Below are 14,645 nucleotides of genomic sequence, written 5' to 3'. Positions count from 1 at the left end.
CCAAAAATCATCTTTAATCTTTGAGTATCTACATTATATGTTTTTTAAACTTGGTTTAATGTTCTAAATTATTTACAATTAAATAAAAGATGTTTATTATAATTAAAAAATACTTAAATTTATTATCTTTTTTTCAAATTGAAATATATTTAAAAGGAAATATCTAACTCTAATTATTTTTAATGTGATATTTAAGATTTGTTATTTGCTAATTTGTGTTTTATAAAAGATATTTTAAATTATAAAAACAAATAAATCAATAGTATTGAAAATATCTTCTACAATAAATATTACAATTTATTTTTTGAAAATGTTTGTTTATTCTTTTTTAATTTATTTATTTATTTTTGAGTTGATTAAATAATTTAATAAAAAATAATTTTTAAATGATTAAAATTATTATAATTTAATAGCATTGCCAAATATATTTAATATCAATAAAATAAATAAAAATTTAATGCAAATAAAACAAATCATTAAATTAGTATCTTTTTCAAATAAAATTGTTAATTATGATTTTTATAATCTGATCAAAATCTAAATTGATCAATCAATCAAGCTATCTATCTATCTTTCTGTCAATAAAAACTAGAAAAATAAGTTTTGTTAGAAATTAGAAAAAAGAAATTTTTTTATTAATTATTAATTAGGTATTAAGACATAATTATATCTGAACTCAATTATCTTTATTAAAATAAAGTACTTGATATAACAAATGGGCAATTAATTACAAACTAAAAAGTAAAAAGATGCAGGATTCTTCTTTATTGAGAGTTAGAATTAATCCTATTATCTGCATATCAGTAAAATCTTGTTTAAATAGGATTATAAATTAGAATTGAATTGCTTATCCTAATTGTAGCTCTAATATAATAATAAAAGCTTGGAAATAATTAAATTAGAATCTACTGAACAATTTTATGTGATTCAATTACCTCAAGAGGAGGATGACCTTTCTTTATGTGTCTAAGGGTTATAGTAAATTCTATAAAATCAAAAGTAGTATTTATTATAATCAGATATTAGGATTTTACCACTATTTAAGCAGAAATATATTATTCTAGAGAAATTAGATTCTACTATTGAAGAATATTTTATTTCTAAACATTTTGCTTAGACATAAATATAAGGCTAGATATCTAACAAAAATTTAGTAGAATTCTTATTAGACCAAACAATAGCAGAAAGGTATACCCTTTACGTGAACCCTGAAAACGTTAGAGATCTAGCAGAAAATATTCAATAGGATCAAACTCAAATCAAAAGAATACACTTTAAAAATGTTCGTAGTCACAAGTATGTGAAAAAAATTAGTGAGAAATTGAATGATATTTATTTAGAAAATCCAGCTCTTAAATCTCATATAGGAAGCATAATTTTTGATAATTCAGATACTTTTGATCCTAAAAACAATAATTATATCACGCAATTTAATTAAACTTTATAAAACTTTTAACACACTTAAGAATTCATTTTAAGAAATATGGATTATGGATCGAGGAATAAATTTTTGAAAAATCACTTCCTTCCATCATTAAAGATTTTAAAGGATATAAAAACACTTGATTTAAGTGGAAATAATATTGATGAGTTTTTCCTTTAGTAACCCTAATATTCAGCAAATTAAGAGGATTAAATTAATTAAGAAGAATATTTCTAAACTGAAGATGAAGAAAAAGAAAAAAATGAAATTGGGGATATTCATTCATAAGAAGGATAGGAAGCTTAGTAAAATATCTTTATTTTTGAAAATTTAAAGAATTTATGTTTGAATTCGAATAACTTTTTAACTTCTTAAAGCATTGAGACTGTATTTTACTCTAAAGCATTATCTAATTTAGAATATCTTTATTTAATTAATAATAAAATTGGCCAAATATAAATTAACGACCATAGATTTGCACTTAAAAAACTCACTTATTTGAACTTAACAGCTAACAAAATCAACAACTCATCTGCACTTGCAATTTTCACATCTAAGAGTTTGTGCTGCATAAAAAAACTCATACTTAGATCAAATGATATTTAAAAAATAGTTGAAAATCCTGAATAGTGCTGTTTGAATAACCTTGAATATTTAGATTTAACAAAAAATAAAATCGAATCTGATTAAGTTTACTTAATATTTTCTACACCTGCTTTTTCTAATTTAAAAGAGCTAATTTTGTGCATGAATAGTAAAATAACAGAATTCCCTAACGTAACAAGAGACAATTTTACTTTGTAATCGCTTTAACATCTAAAACTCTCTAAAAATTAAATATCAACAAAAGGCTATTTGCAATTTTTAGAATACCTACCAGCTTCTTTAGAGAGCTTAAATCTTAACTCTAACAAAATATCTTTGAAAACAGAGGACTCTCTATAAATAGATAAAATTTTTGCTGAAAGGAGCAATTAATAGCTAAATTTAAAGATTCTTTAAATGAATAATAATTTGATTATAGATATATCTCATATTTTAACATATTTTAAAAATTTAATTGTGCTTGATTTATCTCACAATCTCATTAGCAAATTAAGTTCTTTTAAACTAGATTTTATCTTCAAAATTGATCTCAGTTACAATTAGCTTATCTCTACTGAAGAGTTGTTTTAGCAATTACATACTTCTGTATTTTTAAACTACCTGAACCTCTCAAACAATTAAATTATTTCTGTTTTAAAACATACCTATGGTCCTATTAGCATCAAGCGTTTAGATTTATCCTTTAACCAAATTTCAGATATGTCTTCTTAAATTCTATTCTCTTGCTCAAATTTGGCAAATCTAGTCTAACTAAATATGTCATTTAACTATATATCTTTCCCTATAATTCTAAATAACCTGAATAAGCTGGAGTGTTTGTATCTAGCATCAAATTAAATTAACTAATAAGGTTTTTATTTACTTTTGAGAAAATTATTTTTTTTAATTTTTAGAGGAAAAATAGAAAATTTTAAATCCTTTTTGTATTTTAAAATTAGGTTTAGATAGTTTGCTAAATTAAAAATTCGATTCCCTAAAAGAGCTGGATTTATATTCGAATAAGATTCAAGGTATTAAATTTAATTAAAACCTGGAATTAAATATTTCTTAGCTGAAAAAAGTCATCTTATCCAAGAACTTACTTGATTCTTTTGATATTTTCAAAAGCTTGTTTATATTTAGATATGTTGAAAATCTTAGCTTAGATGGTAACTTGCTTGCTCTTCCTGATGAAACTTAAGAGAAATTGCCAGAGTTTATTGAATAAAATAAAAATCTTACAATAAGCATTTAAAATTTTTCTTACAAAGATGGATTAATTGACTCAACAATAGCTGAGAGTATTTTGAGATTGTTAAATAAAACTAAAAGTATAAATTTAAGTAAAAATTAGATTTAAATCATTCAAAAATTAGATAATAAAATGCTAGAGAAATTAGAATTAAGTGAAAACTGCCTCAAATCTGATTCATCTCATAATATCTTTGCTTCAAATATTCCTAATTTAAAATTCCTTAATATTTCAAAAAATTAAATTAATAGCTTATTTGATCCTGAAAATATCATAGACTTCAATCTCTAGAAATTAGAAGAATTGGATTGCTCTACAAACAGCATTTGTGCTAAAAGCTGCTAAACAATATTAATGAGTTCTTAGTTTGAAAACTTATAAAAATTAAATTTTAGGTATGTTGATATTTTTTTATTTAATTATATTTTTTATTAAAACAAATTAAAAAAAGAAATAATAAAGTTTTTCTACCAGTGCCTTAGATGTAAACAGAAATAAAGTGTCCAAAATTATTTTAAATAATTCTTTAAAACAATGGTATAGAGACTCATGCTGCAGATTTTCTATTTTCTTCAATTTCTTCTTCTCTTAAATTTTTAGATTTGTCATATAACAAGTTGAATGAACATATACAACTTAAAGAAATTGGTTTATCGAACTTAGAAAGCTTAGACCTAAGCGGAAACAATCTTGGAGATTAAGGATGTGCTAAATTTTTATAGTGTATAGAATTAAGATAGCTTTTCAATTTAAATTTAAGTATGAACAAAATGAGAGTTGTCCCAAACTAATTCCTTTTGCCTTCACTTTGGTATTTAAACATAAGTGGGAATTCTTCAATAGGGATTTATACAAAAATAGAAGAGTATTAGAGTTAAAATTATTTCGTCAAAGTCATTTTATGAGCTAATAAATTATTTTAAAAGCTAAGATTTAAATGAGATATTGTTTTAAATCATTCATTTACTATTTTTTTACTATTAATTTAATTTATTTTATATTTGTTTATTTGTTTTTTTTAATTCAATTAATAAGTCTTAGTTAATACCAAACAAGTAATTTAATAATTATTAAATTTAATTTAGCGGTTAATTTGAGTATAATCTATCTTTTTGTTATAATTTAATAAATTAAATCGCGCAAAAAATTAAAATATTACAAAAAAAAAAATATTTATTAAAAAGCTACTTATTTAAAAAAAATGAATTCTGATTAAAATTTGCTATAAAATGAGCAATTTAGTTAAGTCTTTCAATTTAAGAAAGAAAAATTTAGAGTAGAGATAAGGAAGAAAAATTTAGCTTAGGAGCTCCATCAAAGAAGAATGAAAATAGGAAGTATTGAATAAGTAAAAACTTAGAAAGCTGATAAAAAGTAATATTTTTCTGGATATGAAAATGTAAAAATTGATCAAATCATATAAAATTTATTTTAATAATGATTCTAATAAATAGAAATATGAAGAGGAAATATAATTGGCATACTTGGATTTAGCTGACTATTTGGAAAAATTAGACTTTGATGGAATTTATGATGTCTTAATTGCTTTTTATTAATTTATTTAAGATGATTAAGAAATGATAAGTCTCAAAGCTCCAAAAATTGTTTAGAGCGGAGTTTTATAGATATTTTCATATTTGATAAGTGATTAATTTGATTAAATGCAAAATATTGTAAATGTTATTATGGAAATATTTTGCAATCTAACAACAGGATCTGCCTCTTAAAATCTTACTATATATAATATCGCTTTAAAAGATAGACTACTAAAATTCTTAGACTTCAACCTTAATCCAAATATAATTGATAGCGTACTTTTTATAATTATTGTATTAGCTCAATTAAATAAATTAATTATTAATAACAAATATTAGGTTTTACATATTATATCACACTTCTGCTATGATGTCACTCCCATAAAAGAGGATTTAATGAGATAAGGACTAATCTAAAAAGTAGTTGAATTATACAAAAAAAAGAGACTAGGATTATATACTAAATAAAATAAAGAATTTTATAGCACTTATACTTGGTGTTTGAGCTCTATAGCTTCAGATGAAAATCTTGAATTAAAAGAGGTAAATGTTTTTTTTATCATAAATTTATGAAAAATTTTTTAAACAATAATTAGGTTTTAGAATTAAACTTAGTAGCAAATGAACTCTTTCTTGAAATAAAAGATCAGAGCTCTGCTAAAAATTTACTTTGGTATTACTACCGAATCACTCATAATGCAGGAGATAAACTATCAATTATATTAGCAAGCGATGAGAAAGGATTAGTACTTCAAAAAATGATAGATTGTCTAAGTCTTTAAAAAGAATAGATTTTAGTATCTCTTTTAGCATTCTAGCCTCTTTCTAATTTCTTGTAAGCAAACGATGAATAGCTAATTATATAGCTCCTAAATAAAAAATTATTAGATGGATTAAATTATTTAATCTAAACTTGCTCAAAATAAACTAAAACTATAGAAACCATTTTTTGGTCTATTTCTAACATTGTTTTGTTAAGCAATGAAGTACTAAAGTATATAATATCTCATCCTATATTTGAAAATATTATTAAAGCAGCATAAATTTACTCTGATAAAGTAAGATAAATTACAAATTTATATACTTAATGATATTTATTTTAATATTTAGATTTAAAGTGAGGCAATAACCTGTCTTTGCCATGTATAATAACTATGCTCTTACTAACAGATTAATTTATTTTATCACCTCAAAGTCTATGACATCTTAATAAATGAGCTACAAGAAAGTAAAGACGAAGATATTTTACTAAAAATAATAGATGGTTTATATTGTGCTGTTTAAAAAGCTGGTCAAGAGAGTGATTCAGAATAATTGAAATTTCTTTCCAAGCTAGAATAGCTCAATTTATCTGTAAAACTTGATAATTTATAGAATTATCCTAGCTAAATTGTATTTGAAAAGGCTATTGATTTTATTGAAACCTTTTATCCAAAATCTAATCTTGACTAATAATGAACAAACATTTAATCACTTTCACAAATACTTTTAATCGAAACAAAAATAATTAAACTATTAAAAAACTCAATCAAAATATCCATTCTTTGGTTTAATCTATTTAGAATACAAAAGAATGAAGTAAACAATTAATTAAATAAAATTTAAAATGATTGATCAATAATTTTTAATGTAATCAATTAATCTTAAACTAGAAAATAAATATATCTTAGATATTTCAATTTTATAAACAAATTTATTTTAAATTTCTCATGTAAATAAATTTAAATTTAGATATAATGTATTAATTAAATGTTAACATTATATAAAATATCATTTTATTTTTTTATTCTATCAACTAGACTAAAAATTTCAATATATAAATTTTAAATCTAATATAAATAAATAAATTATTAGTTTTTTTTTTATTTTGCTAAAAAGCATTTCTTTAAACTTTTGAATACACACTAAACAACTATTTTAAAAAAAAAAATTTCAATTTGTTTAGCTATTTTGCTAAGGATTATTATTTAAATCTTAACTTTGATTTTAGTTATCTTCGTTGCTTAATTATTTTAGTTTAGCTACTGTAAATTTATCGATTTCTAGCTCTATTGACTCGAGCCTCTAAATCATCATAATCAGGAATGTCTTAGTCTTGCTACTTTCATTCTGTAATTTTTAAATATCTTTTACATACTTTTCTTTATCTGATAGTTTCTTCTTGATGAAGATTTTATTAGAAGAATTGACACTATCATAAATATTTGAAGAGCGTTTACTGATTTCTTTAATCCTATCAAAAATGCTTTTCTTTTTATTCAAAAAAAGGTTATTTTGAAAACACTAAGCTATATATTTATTTATATTACTTATTTTAGCATGTATTTTGCAACATTTTCATCATATTTTTTTTTAACTTATTCCATGGTTTATTCTAAGTGAGAAGAGTCTATTTTGAAATTTATAATCTCAGGATCTTCTAATAAAGGTTTTTTCTTTTATTTACGGCAATTTAAAAAATGGAAAAATTAAAAATTATTTTACTATTTTTATGCTTTGCAACTCTTATATCATATGATCTGTTTCTTCTTCTTTCTTTTCAGCATCTGCCCTGACAACTGTAAGGATATTTTACTTAGTCTAATTAGAAGATTCTTAAAATTAATTTTATTGTGAGATCTAATCATTTTATGGAGTCTCTTAGTTTATTTAATTCTTTTTAGGTGATGAAAGATTGATTTCTTATATGTTTTGATTATTTTATAATTAATTAGTTTCTAAATTGTTTTAGTTGTCTTCTGCACTTTACTATTTTTATTCTTCGATTTGTTAATCTGCTTGATTATCAATTTCTATTCCATTTTAAGCTAATATATTTTTAATATTTAACCCTGATTCTACTTCATCATCATCTTCATGATCTACTTATTGATTTTACTAGCTTGAAGCATTCTGATTTTAACTATTGCTAGCTTATTATTTAAGTTCTAATTTTTACTAATCTAATTGTTACTAATTTTGCTTTTCTTTATTTAGATTACTTTCTTCTTTTTGCTGATTATTATTGTCATTATTATTTACATCAATATTATCTATTTATTCTTCTTAGCTTTTTTAACTGTTTTTGTCTTTAGAGCTATCTTCATCTTCATTTTCACTGTTATCTTCATCGCTATTATCATTATTCAAATTCTTTTTAATACGATTGAGTAGATCTTGAGCATCCTCCTCCTCACTATCGCTATTACTTCTTGATGACATTTTTGAAATGGAAAAAGTTTAATAAAATTAATTAAAAATATAATTATTGCAAAAATTAGTATCTTAAAACACAAAAAAAGTAAGAAAAATAAATTCCTATCAAATATAATATCTTATTCTTTAAAATAAATAAAATTGTAGTTAAAAATTAAAATATATCTAAAGTATTCAATAATTGAGCTTAAAATATTGTCTAATTAAGCTAACAATTTTTGAAGATTTTAAAAATAAATAAAAAAAATAAGTTTTTATGAAATATTTTTAATTAAAAATGTAATGTATGTATGTATTTATTTATTTATTTTATGCCTTTTGCAATCTAGTTCTATTTCTTATTTATAATTTTACTATTTTATTTAATTAATTAAATGTGATATTGTACTGAATTTTGTTTGTTTATTTTATAAGCCTACTAGTTGATATTTCAGTTCATTAAGGTTCAAGTAAAGCGCTGGATAGGTATTTGGCTCAAGTTAAATATTTATCAATCAAATCCTTAAATATCGAATTTTATAATTTAAATATATTTATTATGATAACTTAAATATTCTTGTTTGGTCAAGTTATATGAAAATCTATTACAATTATATTAAAGAAATTATGAAAGAAATAGTTAGTTTTTAAAAATATTTTCAAAAAATACTTGATACAGTAATGTTTAGTTTCTAAAATTCTTTTATTTAAATAAACTGACTGAATTATTTTTGAAAGAATTTTTTAATTTCGCTTTAAAAAGCTTAATTTTACTTTTTAATAATTTTTACTTATAATAGAAAGTTTAATTATTTTGAATCATATGCGCTTGCATAAATTACACTATTCTATGTTAATATTTTAAATACTATATCTTAAGATTGCTTTAAATACATTTCTTGCTTAAAAAAAGAATCATCCTCAAGTCTTTCACCTTTAATTATTGTATAAATCAAGGTATTAATTTATGCCACTCCATGTTTTTTAATAATTTATTAAAAAGATAATTGTAAAATTAATATTTATTGATATGCATTTTGAAATAAATTGGATTTTATTTTTGATAAACATATCTTTAAATCATATTCAAAATTGAGGGTAAACTAATTGATTAATAAGGCTTCAATTTTTTACAAACATGAATTGAGGAAAATTTTTCTATAAAATTATAAAATTTGTGAAAAGTATTTATTCATTTTGTAGAAGAAAATCTAATCTTAAAAATGTAGTAAATTAAAGCTATCACAAAAATTTATTCGATTATTAGACATGTATATAGAATAGTTAAAATAGTATGATTATTGTGCAAGATGAATGTAAAAGAATCAGTATACTTGAGTGAGAAATTACCATTTTCTATTATTTTATTTAATATATATTTATCAGGTTATATAAATTTTCTTTATAATTAGTTTATTTGTTCTAAAATAGAATAAGCTGAATCAAAATTAATTAAAGAGCGCCCAGATTTTTAAAAAACTTACACTTTAAAATTAATGTGTAATTTTTTCTTCTAATAAAAATATAAATTGGGAAAATTTATCTCCAAGTAGTTGCCTAAATTAAGAAATATATCAAGCATATTTTTATATAATTTTTAATTCAAAAATTTGTGCGAGTAAGAAATTTTTTTAATTAAAAAAGAAAATATTAAATTAAAATTGATTAGATTTCTCCAAGTAATTGAGTGTAAAAATCCGAACGACATTTTGGATTGCAGCCAGCTGAGAAATTTAGCAATCTACTTTAAAATATTTATAGCTTGAAGTCAATAAGATAAAAGGGATTTAGCACACACACAGCAAATAATTAATTAATTAATTAATAAGAATAATATAAAAAATAAAGAAAACAATACAAAAATTAGAATCTTATTATATAGTTTTTTGATTCAGAAAAGTAACCTAAAAATAGCTAAAAAGTATATTAATAAAAAATAAAGCCTCTCTAAAATATTGCCTAATTGGTAAGGAGAGGAGGGATAAAGATATGCAAATAAGTGTAAAGCCCCCTCTGGAATATCTTCAAGAGCCTGATAGCTAAGCTTAATAACAGAAATAATAAAGCATTTTTAATAGTTTGATTGGTAAAAGCACAAACAAAAAAAATAGGGTGCTAATTTTCTTATGTGTATAGATAATTTGTTTCATACTAACAGCATTGATTTTAGCTTTTTTGTATATATTTCTTAGCAAGAATTTTATAATTGGATTTTATTATCTACCTTTAGTAATAATTTACTGCATTCCCCTTCTATTTATCTATGTCTGCTCAAGTGAAATCAACTTGGTTTTTGTAATTTAGGTAATCTCAATATGCTCTCTTTTTATCTATATGACGGTATTTATTTTGATATATGTTGGAGTATTTTAGACAATATTTAATTACAGATTTGATAGATTTTAATAAAATTGCACAATAGAAGGTGTTAAAACTATAAATTTGCATTCAAATGAAAAATATAGCATTATTTATGTTAAATTTTAAGACGCAACTGGTTCTGTATAATATGGGTAAGCATGTGCTAGCAATAACATTTACAGTTCTCTATTTGACACTAATATCTAACCTTATCGTTTTGTTCCCTATAATGATACTTACTATCCTTTAAATTATGATTAATAAGCTCAAAGATATACATTTTCATAAGCCAAAATTCCGAGTTGGTTTTGCATGCAAGATGCATAATTATAGAGTATTTTAAAGTCAAATGATAATGATTAGTTTGTATTTCCTGTATGTAGGGTTAACTTATATAAATAATAAGTGAGTTACACATACTAAAAAGGAGTTTCAGATATACAAAAAGATGATAATTTTTTTATTGTTTCTCTTTCATAGTAAGACCCTTATTTTAATTAAGCTCTCTTTGTGATTTTAATTATTTTAGCATATCAACCTTTGACTCTTTATTCTCCACAATTTATTGCTTTGTATATAATTATTAAAGTTAGTTAAATGTAAATATTCAGAAACAGATAAAATAAATAAAAATAATTTTAGAACTCTACCAATAGGGTTTCAATTATAAATTTATAAAAAGTAAAGGCTTAAAGTGATAAAATTTCAGAAAAAATATAAGAAAATGATTGCGATTCAGAGAAATACAGTAACTATGATCAATAAAAATAAGCAAACATGAACACAAAGTCTAAACTAAACACATAAACACAAACAACAGCTTAGTAGGTTATAATAAATAATAACCTCACTAATAATGAAAATATTAATCTTATATTCAACAACAATAAAATCGATAACCACTTTTACTTTAATTAAAATAAAAAATCTAGTCCTAATCAATAATCACCAATCGTCCAAAAGTTTTTCAAAAGATATTCTGTTAGTTTGAAAGACGAAAAATCTAAAAGAAATTAGCAAAAGAACTTCTCATCATGCGATATTTCTAATTAATCAATTTCTATTAATTATTACCATGAAAATACTTTGTTTCACCTAGAATAATATGATTAACTAGATATACCAAATCCACTTTTAGATTTAGACTCATAAAGTTCTGAAAACACAGAAAAATAAAAGTAATAAGATCAGCAGAATAATAATTTAAAAGAAGTCGATGTGCAAAATTAAATCTGAAATCAATTAACTAAAATAATGTAAATAACAATAGTAATATGTAAAATAACAAATTAACAAACAACCAATATCTATTTCAATTTTAATCAAATTTATTTAATTTTACCAATTAATTAATTAATTTATAAAATAACTCTATTTAGCTTAAAAGTCTTGGATATAATTTCCTGTGCAATGTTTTCTGTTTTAAATCATTTATTTTATATGCTTTTATATAAAATAATTTAAAAATTAATACAATTAAATTCATTTTAATTTAAATTTATTTTTAATAGCTCTAAATATTTCTTTGATTATTAAGAAAAAAATGCTTGAGTTTTAAATTTATTTTTGATCTAATTTAATTTTACTATGAAAATTTCATCCATTTTCATTAAAAATTAAAAAATATTTTAAATATATTTTTTTGTTTTATCAAAGCAAAATTAAAATTTTCATAATATTTTATGTTTGATTTTTAAAAAAGTGATTAAATTATTTTTATTTTTCATAATTAATTATAATTTATCCATCAAACAGTATAATTTTAATTAACCTAAAAATAAATTTTATACTTCTAGCTGTAATATTGAAAAATATAATAATCTAAATAATATCTTGAATAAATTAGAAAAAATTAAACAAATTTATTCAATTAATAGCCTTTTACTATTTTTTTTCAATTTTAATTGATTAATGATTATAATTAAATTATTTTTTTCAAAGCTATTTTTAATTTAGAAAACAACAATAGAAAATTCCAATTAATTGCTGTAATTGATTTGAAAAATATATTTTTTATTTTTTATCAAATTGAAAAGTATAAATAAGATAATCGATTATATCTTACATAAATTAAAAAAAATTAAACAAATTTATTTAATTAAAAGTTTTTTACTAACTCTTCTCAATATAAATTTAAATTATAGTTAAATTATTTTTTTCAAAACTATTTTTAATTTAGAAAACAATAGAAAATTCCAATTAATTGTTGTAATAGATTTGAAAAATACATTTATTTTTGATTTTTTTTTTAAATTAAAAAGTATAAGATAATCAAAATTATATTTTGCATAAATTAGAAAAAGTTAAATAAATTTGTTTAATTAAAAGTTTTTACTAAATTTTTTCAAAATAAATGTAGATTATTGTTAAATTAGTTTTTTCAAAGCTATATTTATTCAATTTAGAAAAAAATAGAAATTTCCAAGTAATTGTTGTAATAGATTTGAAAAATACATTTTTTATTTTTTTTATTAAACATATCATGATTTAAAATTTATTCAAATTTTAACAAACTTTTAGCTCTTTCATGATTGTGATGAACATAATTAGGCATGAGATATATTGCTTTGCAAACAAGCAGTATCCATATATTTATTTATTCTTCATATTAGTAAAAAAAAAAAAATATGGCTTGATGCAATATTGTTGAATAATTTTTTAACTTATTTTACAAATGTATTTTTATATATTAGGCATGTCATACTTTAAATTCATTTATTATGAAGAAAAAATATGTGATATTGCTTATTTTTATGTTAAAAAATGATGGAAAAACACTGAATTTATAAAAAAATACAAGCAAAACTCTTTTAGTTTGAAAAAATTTTATATTTAAAATAATTTTTGAGGTATTTAATAAATTTATTGAGTTATTTGATTAAGTATTGTTGTCTTTTTTTTAGTATTTTAGAATTCAGTAAAAAGAAATTTAGAAGTTTAGAAAATGAGTTGGATTCTTTCATTTTACACAAACTTTTTTAATTTATTTACTATTTCAAAGGAGTAAGCTATATCAAAAACTATTGGTATATTTTATTTTATTATTAATTACTAAGCACATTAAAAATAAGCAAATCACTTAAAATATAATTTACTCTTCACTTCAGAAATAATGGATTTGCAATGATAAATAAATTTTCAAATTAATAAAATCGGCGTCACATACAAACAATTTATATCATAAATAAAAAACAAGCACTTGAAAAATCAACTCTTTATCCTTAATGATAATTAATTTAAAATTAAAAAATCTTTAAAAATTTGTAAAAAATGCAAGATATAAAACAAAGAAAGAATTAGGTAGAAGAACCTTCCGAAAAAACAAAGTAATAAAAAGGTGATGCTACTCCTACTGGGTAGACAAAGAGTGTTTATACTTCCACTTATCCTTCTGACCACCCTTTACATAGGTTCAAAAATTATTTAAGTGTAGATCTGATAGGCGGACCTAAGTTACTTCAAATGAATTGGATTATCAATTTAACAAAAGGATTAACTCCATTGTTTGTTGTATTTCTTATGTATTATTACCAAAACTTTTCTCTTGGAGCTTACTGCTACATGATTCTTCATGGATCTTATGGGTATTTTACAGCTAATTTTAATTTTTATGAATAATTAATATTTTCCAAATTATATGAATAGAATTTTATGGTTAGTTAAGGATTATATGTTCCCTGATAAATCTTTCTAAGTTAAGTAAACTATTTTCTCTAGTGTTGTACTCCTAATAGTTTTATTTGGTTACTGGTCTATTGGATGGTAGATTCTCAGTGGAAAAGGAATCAATGAACCTTCTAATTCTAGAATTACTGCTTGCACAATGCTTTATATCTTTGGTGTTTCAATGATGCTTGTTTCTGATGCACAAAAATTCTATACACTTAAATACAAGTAAGGCTTAATTAATGAAGGTATTTTTGCTCGTAACAGAAACCCTAACTATTTGGGAGAAATGTGCGTCTATGGATCTTTCGCTTTCTTAACTGGTGTTTGGGAATCTTGGATTCCTTTAGCTTTTATGTGGAGCACTATTTTCTTTATGAATATGTATTTAAAGGATATCTCTTTAAGCAGAAAGTAAGGTGGACCAGAATATATTAAGAACAGCTACTTTTTCCTTTTTAAAGTATTTGATTCTGATTTGCATAATATCATCTTTTATGCTGCCTTCCTAATATTCGGATACATCGATTATTCAGTTGGAGGAGCTATTACATTGCTTAAAAACCATTGATAAAAATTATATTTGTATGCAATAAATCCCTTTACATTTCTTTTTGTAAATGTTAATTATTTTTTAATCTAAAAATTT

The 14,645-nt window shown here is 21.8% G+C and overlaps 5 protein-coding genes across 5 annotated transcripts; 4 read left to right on the top strand and 1 right to left on the bottom strand. All coding sequences in view use genetic code 6, as the record gives it.

Annotated features, from left to right (window-relative positions):
- Positions 1-310: 310 nt before the first annotated feature.
- Positions 311-4,165, top strand: TTHERM_00492980 (hypothetical protein; the record flags this gene model as incomplete). The annotated part of the gene is made up of 3 exons (XM_001023190.2): positions 311-2,879; positions 2,968-3,655; positions 3,712-4,165. 3 exons carry the CDS (start codon positions 311-313, stop codon positions 4,163-4,165), a joined length of 3,711 nt encoding a protein of 1,236 aa, XP_001023190.2.
- Positions 4,166-4,461: 296 nt separating this feature from the next.
- Positions 4,462-6,253, top strand: TTHERM_00492970 (importin subunit alpha, putative; the record flags this gene model as incomplete). Its single annotated transcript, XM_001023189.2, has 5 exons — positions 4,462-4,659; positions 4,715-5,071; positions 5,135-5,338; positions 5,392-5,853; positions 5,906-6,253. The coding sequence occupies 5 exons, from the start codon at positions 4,462-4,464 to the stop codon at positions 6,251-6,253; spliced, it is 1,569 nt and encodes a 522-aa protein (XP_001023189.2).
- Positions 6,254-6,727: 474 nt separating this feature from the next.
- TTHERM_00492960 (hypothetical protein) lies at positions 6,728-8,059 on the bottom strand (the record flags this gene model as incomplete). The annotated part of the gene is made up of 3 exons (XM_001023188.2): positions 7,280-8,059; positions 7,105-7,230; positions 6,728-7,045 (listed from the first exon to the last, which is right to left on the bottom strand). The coding sequence occupies exons 1-3, from the start codon at positions 7,994-7,996 to the stop codon at positions 6,728-6,730; spliced, it is 1,161 nt and encodes a 386-aa protein (XP_001023188.2). The 5' UTR covers positions 7,997-8,059.
- Positions 8,060-9,958: 1,899 nt separating this feature from the next.
- Positions 9,959-11,566, top strand: TTHERM_00492950 (transmembrane protein, putative; the record flags this gene model as incomplete). Its single annotated transcript, XM_001023187.2, has 1 exon — positions 9,959-11,566. The coding sequence occupies one exon, from the start codon at positions 9,959-9,961 to the stop codon at positions 11,564-11,566; it is 1,608 nt and encodes a 535-aa protein (XP_001023187.2).
- A 2,034-nt stretch (positions 11,567-13,600) lies between these two features.
- On the top strand, positions 13,601-14,567 carry TTHERM_00492940 (steroid 5-alpha reductase, carboxy-terminal domain protein; the record flags this gene model as incomplete). The annotated part of the gene is made up of 2 exons (XM_001023186.3): positions 13,601-13,914; positions 13,976-14,567. 2 exons carry the CDS (start codon positions 13,601-13,603, stop codon positions 14,565-14,567), a joined length of 906 nt encoding a protein of 301 aa, XP_001023186.1.
- Between the last annotated feature and the right edge of the window lie 78 nt (positions 14,568-14,645).

Source organism: Tetrahymena thermophila (assembly GCF_000189635.1).
Source record: "Tetrahymena thermophila SB210 genomic scaffold scf_8254446, whole genome shotgun sequence".
In the NCBI taxonomy this organism is placed as follows: Eukaryota; Ciliophora; class Oligohymenophorea; order Hymenostomatida; family Tetrahymenidae; genus Tetrahymena; species Tetrahymena thermophila.
Note: the sequence above shows the minus strand (reverse complement) of the source record. Positions and strands in the feature narration are given on the sequence as shown.